General features: G+C 51.4%; 4 protein-coding genes across 4 annotated transcripts; 1 reads left to right on the forward strand and 3 right to left on the reverse strand.

Moving 5' to 3' along the window:
• Positions 1 to 687: 687 nt before the first annotated feature.
• On the forward strand, positions 688 to 2,411 carry BDV14DRAFT_197633 (DUF890 domain protein; the record flags this gene model as incomplete). Its single annotated transcript, XM_073772731.1, has 10 exons — positions 688 to 767; positions 821 to 868; positions 919 to 994; positions 1,049 to 1,059; positions 1,107 to 1,205; positions 1,249 to 1,322; positions 1,369 to 1,498; positions 1,544 to 1,634; positions 1,686 to 1,949; positions 2,001 to 2,411. The coding sequence occupies 10 exons, from the start codon at positions 688 to 690 to the stop codon at positions 2,409 to 2,411; spliced, it is 1,284 nt and encodes a 427-aa protein (XP_073630577.1).
• A 164-nt stretch (positions 2,412 to 2,575) lies between these two features.
• Positions 2,576 to 5,838, reverse strand: BDV14DRAFT_207191 (tetratricopeptide repeat protein; the record flags this gene model as incomplete). Its single annotated transcript, XM_073775089.1, has 1 exon — positions 2,576 to 5,838. Exon 1 carries the CDS (start codon positions 5,570 to 5,572, stop codon positions 2,576 to 2,578), a length of 2,997 nt encoding a protein of 998 aa, XP_073630578.1. The 5' UTR covers positions 5,573 to 5,838.
• A 1-nt stretch (position 5,839) lies between these two features.
• Positions 5,840 to 7,314, reverse strand: BDV14DRAFT_20225 (uncharacterized protein). The gene is made up of 2 exons (XM_073773964.1): positions 6,602 to 7,314; positions 5,840 to 6,547 (listed from the first exon to the last, which is right to left on the reverse strand). Exons 1-2 carry the CDS (start codon positions 7,144 to 7,146, stop codon positions 6,043 to 6,045), a joined length of 1,050 nt encoding a protein of 349 aa, XP_073630579.1. The 5' UTR covers positions 7,147 to 7,314; the 3' UTR covers positions 5,840 to 6,042.
• A 2,088-nt stretch (positions 7,315 to 9,402) lies between these two features.
• Positions 9,403 to 13,084, reverse strand: BDV14DRAFT_168892 (putative APSES transcription factor (MbpA)). Its single transcript, XM_073767931.1, has 3 exons — positions 12,354 to 13,084; positions 10,603 to 12,286; positions 9,403 to 10,552 (listed from the first exon to the last, which is right to left on the reverse strand). The coding sequence occupies exons 1-3, from the start codon at positions 12,654 to 12,656 to the stop codon at positions 9,867 to 9,869; spliced, it is 2,673 nt and encodes an 890-aa protein (XP_073630580.1). The 5' UTR covers positions 12,657 to 13,084; the 3' UTR covers positions 9,403 to 9,866.
• Positions 13,085 to 13,089: the final 5 nt, after the last annotated feature.

Below are 13,089 nucleotides of genomic sequence, written 5' to 3' on the forward strand. Positions count from 1 at the left end.
CATTTGAAACCCATTAGCAAATCGTACCTAGAATAAACAAAAAATCCTTAGGAACACAGCAGGCGCGAAAATCTTGACTTACCGTGGTGTATTCAGGCAGCTCCAGGCCGCTATTCTCGACCTCTGCAAGGTAGCGGGTGTACGCGCTCTAACAACATATAATATTAGTTTCTGGTTACTTTTTGTAATGAAAATACTAACATTTTTGGATAGCAACGACATGGTAGTATGATTGATAGTGGAGTTTGAAATCAATATGAAATCGAAATACTGTTGTGGGGTGGAGGTCGGGTGACTCGCTAGAGCGTCACATGACGGCCAAGAGGACGTCTTGGCATATCAGCGAGGTCGCGTGACATGTATACACCGTCTCAGCTTTCACTCTCTTCCATTCTTCTCCGACACTCCCGCTAATTCGCAATCTCCAACAACGTCACTGAATCGCGCACGCGTCAGCTCATTCGACGATCGCCCTTCGTTTCCCCTTCCATCTTGGCACCATTTCCTGGATGGGTGAGGTCCGTTCATAGGGCTGCTGTTGACATTGCAAACCGATTGGCGACTGTGCCGTGCCTGGCAACCTCCACTCACAAACCCCACCTCGCTGTCCCAGTTCATCGCCGATTCACGCGACCCCTCGAGTCCCTGCGTTGCTGCGCTGTTCATTGTTCAATCATATCCGGTACCATGGCAAAGGATCGCGATCTGTATAGAGATGGTGTGGACTTTGCAGCTCTCGCGCTTCAGTCCGCCGATTTCGCTAAGTTGTTTGTACACCCTCGTCGGACGGTCCAACCAGTCGTGACTTAATTTAGAACAGCCTGAAACCAAACAACCAATTGGACTTTACAGATCCCGACGCTGTTAGGTAAATGATAACGGACAGCGTTATCGGTCCTTGGCTGACTCTCGCATCAGGCAACTGACAGTGAGTCTGCTCCAACGAGACTTTGGTCTGAAAGTCCAGATCCCAGAGGCTCGATTGTGCCCGCCGGTATGTGGAGAATTTATTGATTGGGATCGCAGAGACTAATTGGATCGTATTCAGGTTCCGAATAGGTGAGTTGATCATCGTATCTCAAGTCGTTCCCTACTCACCGCAGCAGGTTGAACTACATTCTTTGGCTGCAAGACTTATTAGACACTACTAGCGATGAATATCGGGATAGCTATAATCCTGACAGAACCGTCACCGGACTTGATATGTACGTCGCATGAGACTTGGTTGGAAGTGTCTAACTGTATTAGTGGCATAGGATGTTGCAGCATTTATCCTCTGTTAGGGACCTCAATGAGACCCAAGTGGAATTTCATCGCATCAGGTATGATGAAACAATCATTGTTCCAGTCTTAGCTAATGGCCTGAAGACATCGATGATGAGAACATCAAGACCTCTTCACAGATCATTGAAGCCAATCAACTCGACTCGCGCATCCAAATCGTGAAGACTAGCCCAGATGATGCCCTCATTTCGCTTCAGACTTTCGGCGTCGAAAGGTAACTTTGTTTCTCTGTGCGTCTATTCGCGACTAATATTCCAAGGCTCGACTTCACGATGTGCAATCCTCCATTCTACACTTCACAAAATGAAATGATAGCTTCCGCCAAAGAGAAGGAAAGGCCTCCATTTTCGGTATGAGCCCAGACAACGGACAAATGATCATCGGCTAAATGACAGAGGCAGGCGTGTACGGGTGCAGAGGTTGAAATGGTCACATCCGGAGGAGAGGTGTCATTTGTGTCTCGCATGATCGCTGACAGCATCGATCTCAAAGACCGCGTCTTCTGGTATACATCAATGCTAGGAAAGCTCAGCAGCGTATCGGTACTTGTCGAGGAACTCATCGAGCTGGGGAACAACAATTATGCTGTAACAGAGTTTGTACAAGGAAACAAGACGCGGAGATGGGCAATAGCTTGGTCATGGGCTGATCGGCGACCTGCTGTGGTAAGCATTTTTCCTATTGACAATGAACTTCTAGACCTCTGATTTCTATAGAGCATCGCTCGCGGCATCCCCAACTTCCCGAAACACCTCCTTCCTTTCCCATCAGAATACATCTTCGACCTCCCTAACACCTCCATCGACGCCGTGGGAAAAAGTGTCGACACCGAGATCTCCTCATTGCATATAAACTGGACATGGGCTCCAAACCTCGCATCAGGCATCGGCTTCGCGTCAGAAAACGTCTGGTCTCGGCAATATAGACGGAAGATAAAGACGTCTGGAACGGAAGACAGGCCGGAGATCGATGTGGACAAGGCCGCCTTTGGCTTCAAGGTTCAGTTGAAGGTGGATCCTGTCGAGGATAAGGATGTCATACTTACTGTCCGCTGGCTTAAGGGGACGGACTCTGTCCTTTTTGAGAGTTTTTGCGGAATGCTGAAGAGGAAGATAGAAGGCCGATAGCCAGTGAAAGGTGCGGATAAGTATAAAGACAACAGGCTGTTCATGGTATTCATGCAGTGCAGTGCAGTGTATGTAAATTTTTTCTCTAAACCAGGCAAACACAACGCAAATATAAACATCACGGACGTGAGACACCTTCATTATAAATAGGTTCTTGAAAACATCTACTTCCCCCCCGAAACCTCCCCCTGCAACTCCCTCAACCGTTCCCACCCCTCACTCCCCTCCCAAAACTCCTTCCCCTTGCCCAAAATCCCCCTTATCGCACTCCGCGCCTTAAATCGCCAGTCCTTAGCAACTATCTCCGCCTCCTCCCCCTCAGCAGCAGCACTCCCCTCCTTATCCAACGGCCCATACTTCGCATACCCACCACGCACAAGCCGCTCCGTAGCACCAACAACCTCATTCCACCTCTTCTCATCGCCCATCTGGAATGCGCCTTGCGTAGCAGACGCAACGGTCGCGCGCCATGCCTTTTCGTGCGCTTCGAGCGCTAAAGAGGGACGGCCCCGAAACCGCTCAACTGATGCAACGAGGAGCCAGAGCGGCGCGGAGTGTGTTATAAGCGGAATGATTTGTGTTTCGAGGAGAGAGAGGATAGAGCCCGGTAATGTTCCGCTGCGGACAACCTTGTTGATCTTGCCCGTTTCAGTTCCTGATTCATCGCGCTCAGGAACTTCAATGAGGAGAGTCTCGTACTCGTACGCCGTAACGAGGTGGTCGACTAGCATTCCTAGGATCGGAACGTCGATGGCCTTCTCGCCTTGTTTGGGACCGAGAAGTTCGATGACTTTTCGTTGCGCGGCGATGACGTCTCTGTAGGGCGTTGAGGGCGGCGGGATGGAGGCTGCCACTGTGAGGAGGTTATCCCAGATGCGGGAGTCTGTGTTCTTGAGTTGCGCGGCGCGGTGCAGGGCGGCGATGGCTTCGCGTTTGCGTTTATAGGGGTCTATCATGGGTTTGCTTGGTTCGAAAGAGGGTTCTTCGTCGTCTGCTAGTTGTTCTGCTGGTTGTTCGGTTGGTTGCTGGAATGCTGCTTGCGCTGCTTCTTGTTCGGCAGCGGCTTCGGCCTCGGCTGTTTCGGCGGGCTGGGATGTTCGCAGCATCGCGGCGGCAAGGTTACTCCATGCTTCGGCGTCTGTGTCTTCTAGTTGAACGGTGCGGGTGAAGGACTCGATTGCTTCGTCCCAGCGATGTAGCTCGAGCTGCACGCATCCAAGCGCGAACCAAGCGCCGTGGTTGAGTCGGTTGATGTGTAAACTCTTCTTGTACGCTTCAGCGGCCGGCTCAAGGGCAGGCGGCTTCAGCGTGAGGAAATGACGAGCTAGCGAGCGCTGCGCACGCGCATACCGGCAGTTCGACACCTCCCAGGCACGGTCGTACATCTTCGGATCACTCTGGATGTCACCGAGGATACAGAAGAGGCGGGGAGCATCAGCGGGGAGGGGCGAGAGTTCCGGACCCTCAAACTGCTCGTTTTCACTATCGGGGTCGGAGCCCGTGGGCTCGTAAAGCTGGCGCCGGACTGTAACGCGCGCTTTATCTTCTTTGTCGGTTGCGGCGTAGCAGAGCGCGACTTCAGCCCACATTTGCAAGCGCTCGTAGATGTCCAGTGCTGTACGGAGACCACCGAGGTTCACCCAGCGGTTTGCGAGTTCGGACTCTAGGTCCCAGCGTGTCGAGAAGCTCAGGAGCCAGATGTACTTCAGTCTGTCGGACGCAGAGGCAGACTCGTCTTTCTCGGGCCGCGGCAGGAAAGTAGAAGGCTCTTGCTGGGTTTCGGTTGTCTGGGTATCGGATGTAGCTGTGTCGGCTAGGACCTGGTCGACGAGCGCTTGCATTTGCAGGACGGAACGTTCGACAGTACGCGATCTGTACCCTTCGATACGACTGCGGAGAAGGAGACCTTGGGTGTAGATTTGCCAGTTCGAGCTGCCGCCGTCGAGGACACGGGTTGCGTAGGGGGCTGTCTCTTCGCGGGTGAGACCGTCTTCGGGGCGGGTGTTTGTAATGGCTGCCGCGAAGGAGAGAAGGATTGCAGAGTCGACGGGGTCGAGCATGGGTTGGGCTCCTGGGTCAAGAGATGCCAATGCAGGCGGGAGTTCAGACTCCTGCTGCACGGTGACGGCTTTGCCCTGGGACTCCTTCTCCTCGGGCTTGGTGAAAGAGATAGCCTCGAGCAGGGTATCATCGTTGAGGTCCAACTTCTTAGGAGCGGGCGCATCGCCATTCTGTGCTTCCGTGGTCTCGGTCTTCTCAGCGCTGCTGGTATCCTCAGCACTCTTCGCAAGAATGACAAGCTGACTGATGTCCCGGTTCTGGAACTTCGTTCGCTTTCCGAGACGACCGGTAAGTGCAAATTCGAACTTGCGCACCTCAGCAGCCTTCTCAAGGTCCGTTCGTGCCTTGCCGTCGAAACCATGGTGCACATGCACGGTAGCGCGCTCAAGCAAGAACTTGCCCTTGTCCTGACCAGAGGCCTGTTCATCTAGCACGCTCTTGCTGAGCATATCCAAGTCACTGTAAAGGACATCCTGCAGCGTCCCCGTAACCTCAGAAAGCATCTTCTGGTGCAAAAAGTTCACGCGCATCCGGGTAGTTCTAGCAAATAGCGGACCATTCTCAACAAGGACATCCGCATCAACAAGAACAGCCTTGGCAACAGCAAAGAGCTCAACACAAGGCGTCAACTTATACGCCGCCTCACCATCAACCGAAAGTTCCCGAATGACTTTATCGCGGACGGCACGGAGGGTAGCCGGGTTCGAGCGGAGTCCCTGAGGAACAATGACATCCGCAGACTTGAATTCCAGCGGCGGACCAGTGACATTCGTTTGCAGGAAGGCAAAGAGCGCTGCAAGACCGATGTGTAGCAGCTGCGACTTTTGTTGCTCCGCGGTGAGTCCTTCGAGCGGGGTTGCGACGACCGCTTTGGTTTTCTCCGTTACGTATTGCGTGTATGAAATCGAGCCGCTGGATATGCAATCGAGAGATGCCTGGTCATCGGAGTGACCGAAGACGGTTTTGGCGAGGGGCAGCGCGAGGAGGGGTGCGATTTGGCTGTCTTCGAGGTGGACCGGGTCATATTGGTCTTTGAAGGAGGGTTCGCTGAACAGGGTGTCCAGGCAGGCCGGATAATTCGGGGCTGTGGAATCGACCATCGTGAAAGGTTCAACGCCTATTGGGGCTTTATTGGTATCAGCATAAGGTATTAAGAAGAAACCTGGACAACGCAAGACAGTGGGATATGTACCGTTGCAGAGAGGGGTAAACGAGATTCAGATTCAATCGAAAAGACAGTCACGCAGTCATACCGCGCTGAAAGAGCCGATTTAAAAGAAAGTCACCGAGAACACTGGTGAAACAGAACAAGAATGGCCAAAGCCAGCAACGAAAGAGTGAGCGAAGGGCAGACTGGGGGAATAATGAATGATCATCAACCCCGCCGTCATTTTTTCGGCTCCAACTTTTCTAGCGGCCTTATCGATAAGGCAGAACAAGAAGCCGCGTGGCCGGATCGTGGCATTATCAGTCTTCCCGCTAAAAGGACTCTACATCCATTACATACACGCACAATAAATACATCAGGAATTCAGGATACGCTGAAACTTCCAACTAACAAGACTCGTTATCACCCCCAGGAAGGAGGGAAGGGCAGAGCAGAATACCTCCTGCGCTTGGCAACACAGCATGGACAAATCGCGCGACGCTGGCGATTTTCGACATGAATAGAAAAGGTCTGCTCGTCGCCCCCAATGGCCTCGGTCAGGTCGCACCCCGGAGGAATCCAAACACGGAACGTTTTGGCTTTCACTTTGGTCAGTGGGTTTAGAAAGGGCACGATTGGAAGCTTGTATCCAGCATGGTTGATGTTGATATCTCTGGTATGGCAGGTCAAGAGGATTGTGAGAGTATCGAGGTGCTTCAACTCTTTTAGCATTATGCATAGCTGTTTCCATATTGCCTCTGACGTGGTATCGATCTGCTCATGCTTAAAGGCGTAGAAGCGGATATACAAGTATCGAATTGCGCTTAGTCGGTGAGATGGAACGACGGTTGGGAACAATTGTATGGTGTGGTTGTCGTCGAAGATGAGGTTGTTTTTGGTGTATAAGAGGTAGATGATTTCAGAGTATCTAGAAAGCGATCAGCTCTAATATCTTCAGCTAGGACAAGCAGCGGAAACTGACATCCGCCGACAACTAGTGAGCAAAGGCAAGAATCGTTCCCTCGCTTTCCTCCCAACGCTCACACGCTGTCCACTGCCATCCTGAGCGAGCGGCGGTCGACAACTGACAAATGTACCACAGGCCGGTTTTTGATCCACGAAACAATACCCGTGCGTGCAAGAGATACTACACAGTCTCTTGTGAGTCCGCCAAACATGGAAATGAACAGGAAACTCTAGGAAGTCGCGATACATTATATCCCGCAGCTCGGTCGGCAGCCTGAAGAATAGAGAATTCCGCTGGCTAAAAGTCCGCTGGCCCCGAACCTCCTTGTAACTGCGCGGCGTTGGCAAGGGTATTGATAGAGCGCGGCGACGACGAGGGAGAGCGACTGGTGCCCGCGTTGGTCGTTCATGACGCCGTTTGGAGATGTTGCGGGGCCTCACGTACTGAAAGACCTCGTCAACGGCCCAACACACCCATGCCAAAACAATGAAAGCTGGGTACAGTGAGTAACCAGCGTAATAAATGCAGTTGCAAAGAATATCCTTTATCGAACGACGCATTTCCAATGGTTCGATGTGGTACCTCGCTTGATCTGATGGGAGATGCCTTGAGCCAAGTCGGCCAGCTGCTTGGGGCTTGATTGCGTTTACCTGCTGTCTTAAACAAGCACAAGGTGAGCCTCGACATAATGGACTATGTTTCCGAAACTTTGAAGCATATCGGACAAGAGCCCAATCCTATTAATCCATATATTAGCTTTTGTTCTTGCCTTAGTCGGCTAGGGCTATTGGTGGCTCAACCTCCGCGACTCGACCGGGAAACCCCAAGTCTCGCAATAAGCGCTTTTCCTCGACTTCAAAAATATCCGAACACCCTGAGACCGAGATTCATCGGCTTAGCATCCCTGGACCCTACGCGACTTTGGCCTCCTCCCCGCAAACCACCTTACACCTTTGCACATGGTTGACATGTCTGTCCTTCTCCATATCGCGTTCAGAGCAACGACCGCAGAAATAGGATCGACCATTCCGCTCCGTACAGCTCCTCAAGTGCCGCAGATAATTGTCACGACGTTCGCCCTGAAACTGTCTTCCACAGCCACCGCAGTGATACCAGAAGTGACTCCTCTCTTGCGCTTTGGAACCGTAGTGTCTGCATCTATCGCGAGCTGGTTGAATGACCTTATCAATGCATCCAAGCTCACAACGGTACTTGTATTGATGCCCCTTGTTGCAGCTGGCTGTTATATCAATGACATGATGCTGAGACTAGGATGGTGTGGCTTACGGGACAGATGGCTCATCTGCACAGCATTCACTAGGAAAAGACGGAGAGGCCGCTTGATGATCCGCGTGGTAAATGTGTTGTTTCTCCCAGCGGGGTAGTATTCTGCGGCAAGAGGAAGGTGCGCCCGGGGTGTCGCTTGTGGTCGGCGATCTCTCAGACAAGGGGCTGCATCGAGACGGAAGACTGATGTTTATGTGAGACGAACACAAGGAAGTCTTCGACGTTGAACCAAGAGAATCGACATCAACACCAAGCAACTGTGCCCCAATGTCACTTGAGCATTGCCGGCTATTGAGATAGGCTTGCCGATCCGCAGTTCCAGAAGCCTCGATTGAATCTGCTACATCAATACCAGCCAGACCAAGCGATGCTATCGAGGGGCCAGAAGTCAAGCTGCCGGGTAAAAAAAGTGCACCTAGCTTTGTGCTGGTGGACTGTTAGGAAGCAGTTCGCTCAGTGTACATAATTCTCCTTCTATCTGAGGGATCGACTGAGCCGCATGTGGTTTCGTCACAGGCAAGCATGCAAACTCAAATGGCGATGCTTTTTCCAAGAGATCTGAATGTGGGCACTGGTCGGAGACGCCAGACCAGAACAATGTACCCTCATTGGCGATGTCAGAAGGGAAGACAGCTGTCCCATCTGGACCTAAGGCCTGGCGCAATAATGTTCATCCCAACTGGTGCCCAGACTGTACTGCGAACTCGGAAATACTGGATCATACAGTGGTACATAGGGCAAATATGTCGCGTCAACCAGAGAGCCCAAAGACAGTGGCTCCCACGCCCAGTAGTTCTGAGAGGAAAAAGCTAGGTCGAAATTTGGTTCCATTCCGGGAACTTGATCTAGGTCTTGTTCTTGGTAGCCAAGAACAAGACCTTCAAGATCAAGATCATGCACATTGCACTGTTGTTGAATGGATCAGGCGCGATATCCCACGGAGCTGTAAGATTGGGAACCAAGCTGAGCTTGGACACCTCAGCATAAACCCACGGATGCGAAGACAAGTATCTATTCTTACCCACGACTCGAGCGGGTCGAAGCTCTAATAAAAATAAGTAGCGATACTTCAGCTGTTCCTAGGTAGGCGGCAGCCAACTTGAGAACGGTAAGAGAAGTGCGTTCCAATGGAAGGTAAGAGAAATGAACCAGCCTTAAATAACATTCCCCAACAAGGCCTTCGAGCCAAGAAGACTTCCAGTCCTGGCCTCACTGCAGGGATGTTTAGCCACTAGTAGCACCCATTAGCCTAAGGCCCATTTACTCTCTTCGCCAACCGGCTATTGGTTGCTCTCGACTGGCCAGTCAGCCTTTTAGCTGAGGTATCCAAAATTGGCCTCGAGCCGACATTAGACCTCGCTGAACAGCTGACTTTTTGAAAAGTCAGGCTTAGAGTATTGACTAACGCGAGGACGATTTCGTCGAGCACCCATTTGACAAGTACCATATGGTAGCTGACAGGTAGGCCACATTGAGGCTACTAACACATTGAATAGAAAGGATTTTGAGGGCGAAAGGGAAAATGCACATGATGACTTGCTGGGAGCCAAATATACCATGAGTAAATACAATGTCGCAAAGTCTGCTAACAAGTAATGAAATCATTTTATAAGCCCCGAAAGCAGATTTATAACAAGAAATAATGATCAAGAACACTTGACATTACTAGTATCTAGGTAGTTAAGTGTCCACAATTAAAAATCACAAGTGCCGTCAGGGTATCCAGTAAATACCGACAAGATACATGAACAGGGAAGATGAGGCTGAAACAACCAAGCCAAACAAACAAGCAAACCAAAACACCTTGTCCGGAGGGGAACGGAGAAGAACGCTTCATAGAGGTCGTAGATGAGTATTGAACAGAATGTACTGACTGGGGCCATGTTACTGTTATCGATGGGGAGGCAGTGGCCCGCAGGCAGATCGTATGTACTTGTGTATGTGCTCGTGCATCCGCGTTTCATGGATGCGCAAGGTACCTAGTAGTGGTACCTTACCAGTCCTGGCCGCGATCTCTCATAAGGATCTCAATGGCCTCGTCTTCTGGGACTGGGTTATCGTTGAGTTCCTTGACGCATTGCGTTAAGCCTTCAGCGGCTTCGTCCACTTGTTCAGCCGACCATCCTGTGCAAGCCATGACCATCCGACGGTAATTCTGACCGAGTACGACGTTCTTGGATTTGAGAGCGTCGACTTCGTCTATAGATTCCTTGTTGAATGTGCGGTAACAGTCAACCCTTTGTTGAAGAACTTCAGGAGACGGTAGCTTTCGCAGGTACGCAGCCTGCGCTTCGGAGAAACCAGCCGCAGGGTCAAACGTTTCCGGAAAGAGAGAATCGAAATCGCTAATCTCGACACCAGATACTTTATCAGCGTCACCAAGTGATACTGATTTTGTCGCGTCGACAGAACCAGCCGGCATCGACTTGAGAAGCAAAAGAAGCTCCGTTGAGGATTTCTCCAGGTTCTTCAAACGTCGACTTGTCTCTGTCTTCTCTGTAGACTTCTGTTTCAGCGCATCCAGTTGCTTCTGCTCTATTTGTCGAGACTTGGCAGACTCTCGAATTTTTGCATGCCAGTGATCGAATTTCTCTTGCTTTGTCGTTAGGTTAGAGGCGAGGTCTTTGTCGAACGACCCTAATGTCTCTTGAATAATAGCCGTGACTTGAGCCATAGTTGCTAGATCAAATTAGTAAACCGGAATTTGTAGGCGTCGCGACACAACTTACAGTCAAGGATTTCTTTTCGTGTCTTCTCTAATTGGTCGGCGAACGTGTCATTTCGACTCCCGACCTGCTGTGAGCTACCGTCTGCCATATCCACGCCGACGCCATAGTCTGCCGGACGGAGACCTGTGTGATTAGGGATGTGTGGGTCTGCTCCGACTTCCAACAGCTGCGGTACGAGGACAGAGCGTGCACGTCCTGCCAAGTTGAGCGCAGTATCTCCTTGGTCATCCCGAAGGTTGACAACTTCTGATATAAACCGACCCAGAGTGATGATCTCAGTGGAGAGCGGCGTGCCCGGTTGACTGGTAGCACCGTTTGGGACCTGTTGATGTAGAGTTGTACCGCCATGACGGACAATAAACTCGAGCAAGGCCTCGAGGTAGTGTTTTGCGGAGACGTGACCTCCGTGGCCGGTAGCCGCCATCACTGCAATGTGATGCAGGATTGTCCGTCCGCTTCGGTCAACGACGTCAATAGTGGGAGCCAAAACCTGTAATAGGCGAGGAAAACTCCTGTAGTCAAGGTTGTTCCGTGTGCCAACCGCTTTCTGTAAGGCTGTTTCACCCGCTCCATTGAGACGAGAGATACTGACACCCTTCTTGACAAGGGCATAGACCAGGGGCATGCGAGCAAGCATGGCCGCCCAGTGCAAGGCATTATTCCGATATTCATCCAGCGGGACTTCCAGGTCTTCGCCTGACAGCTGCATCAACGCCGGATGTGTCGAAAAGTCCTTTGTCATCTTATCCAGAAAGAGTGTCATGATGAGTTTCATCTTTTGGAACCTTTCGGGCGTGGTGGCCGAGGGGAGAGGATCCAGACCATGTCTACTCTCATCCATAACAGGGTCCAAAGGCTCCATGTCCTGATAGAAGGAGTCATTTGGTTCTGTGGGTGTAGGTTCGTTCATGGACATGGCCATTGAAGCGTCAACAGGAAAACTAAACGCCTGCGAAGAACGGATGCGCTTGCGTGGTGGCTCAATTGGATCTTCCTGCTCGAAGCTCATGAAATCTGGCGGCGGGAAGCGGCCGTTTGCTTGATTATTGCTCCCAAACCCGCTATCGGAAGCAACACTGTACATACTTTGCTGGCTTCCAAAAGTGGGTGGCACCTCTTGGCTTCCTAATTGCTGCGACGGTTTTCGTATAACACTCGACCGTCTGCTATCACCGCCCCTTGCTGCAGGTGACTCGAAGCGGGCCTTGCTCATGGCATTGACTGCGGTAGCAGCGGTGCGAGAGATGTTCTGGAAGAAAGTGCCCTGCTGGGGTTGAGACATACTTCGATTCTCCATGCCGCTGTATAGTCGTTTCCTCTGCGCTGCCATTGCCTGCTCCTTGGTCGGGGTGTCCAGGGAGTCTTGGCCAGAAGCCGCCGTGCCGTTCGGATTCATGTCGTATTCCAGAAGGGGTCGCAGCAGCTCTTCAACATGGTATTCCCGACATAAGTCCAGCCCTCTTTGATAATTGACCCATGTTCCTTGGTATTTGCCATAGCCTCCTTGCACTTTCTCGTGTTCACCTGCCGCGATTTCCTTTTCCAAAGTCTTTGTTCTTCGCGCCTTGACCACACCGGCGACTTTGAGAATTTGGGTTGCATTTAGCCAGGCATCGGAGCGTCGCTTCATGACAGCGACTCCATTGACTTCCATTTCGTAGACTGAAACATTGGAATAGACGGCCTATAATGCATGCGACAATATAATTAGCATGGCGATGTGCTGGAGAAAGAACGAAGGGATGACAGACTCTATAAATTTGAGGCTTGAATTCCTCGTGGTAAATCATTGTCCCGTAGCCATTCATGTCTTCGAACCCATTGAAACTAGCCCGCGTGCCATTCGGAAGACCGTTGACATAATTAAACGACATGGCCGACTGCTGCGAGTTCTTCGGGGGAGGAGTAGCGCGCGGTGTAGAAGCGACAGACTGCGAGGCGTTGAAAGAACCCAGTTGAGATTGCGAAAACGACATGCCATTAGCCGAGCCCATGCTACCTTGAGAGTAGGACATGGAAAGGCTAGGGCGTGGTGGGTGGTGATTGCTGGTCATCCTATTGAGAGCTCATCCAGCCGGGATCGCGCTATGGGTAGTATAGTCGGGAAGCTGCCTAACGATTAGCGGGACTTGAGGAGATGGTCGATAGTCAACAATGGCATGGCCTATTGCAATAGCAAATAGCGTATGATATTGATAGGTAACACCGCGAGAGAAAAAGACGAGTAACAGAGAGCGAAGGGCATGTGGGGAAATGCACCTTGAGGATCAACCGCCCAGCGGCCGGACGCTCGAGATTAAATTGGATTGAGTCGCGACTGTGGCGCGTATCGACCGGGGGGAGAGAACGACAATGATGCTAAACCATCCAGGCCACAGAAGAGTACTGGTGATCAAAACAACAGATCGTGTACAGCCTCGGATACTTTGAAGTCTTTCTCATGCAGGAATCCACACGGGACGAAAAGCGAAGCTCAAGAGCCGTAGC

Source organism: Aspergillus stella-maris (assembly GCF_047715825.1).
Source record: "Aspergillus stella-maris strain CBS 113639 unplaced genomic scaffold BDV14scaffold_12, whole genome shotgun sequence".
NCBI lineage: Eukaryota > Fungi > Ascomycota > Eurotiomycetes > Eurotiales > Aspergillaceae > Aspergillus > Aspergillus stella-maris.

What these genes read in the sequence shown, in the direction of transcription:
- BDV14DRAFT_20225 (XM_073773964.1), bottom strand. Translation starts at nt 7,146, where the DNA reads ATGCGTCGTTCGATAAAGGATATTCTTTGCAACTGCATTTATTACGCT. An exon ending in CTCACTAGTTGTCGGCGGAT is followed by an intron (nt 6,548 to 6,601) that starts GTCAGTTTCCGC and finishes ATCGCTTTCTAG; the next exon opens with ATACTCTGAAATCATCTACC.
- BDV14DRAFT_168892 (XM_073767931.1), bottom strand. Translation starts at nt 12,656, where the DNA reads ATGACCAGCAATCACCACCCACCACGCCCTAGCCTTTCCATGTCCTAC. An exon ending in TCAAGCCTCAAATTTATAGA is followed by an intron (nt 12,287 to 12,353) that starts GTCTGTCATCCC and finishes CATGCATTATAG; the next exon opens with GCCGTCTATTCCAATGTTTC. An exon ending in ACGAAAAGAAATCCTTGACT is followed by an intron (nt 10,553 to 10,602) that starts GTAAGTTGTGTC and finishes AATTTGATCTAG; the next exon opens with CAACTATGGCTCAAGTCACG.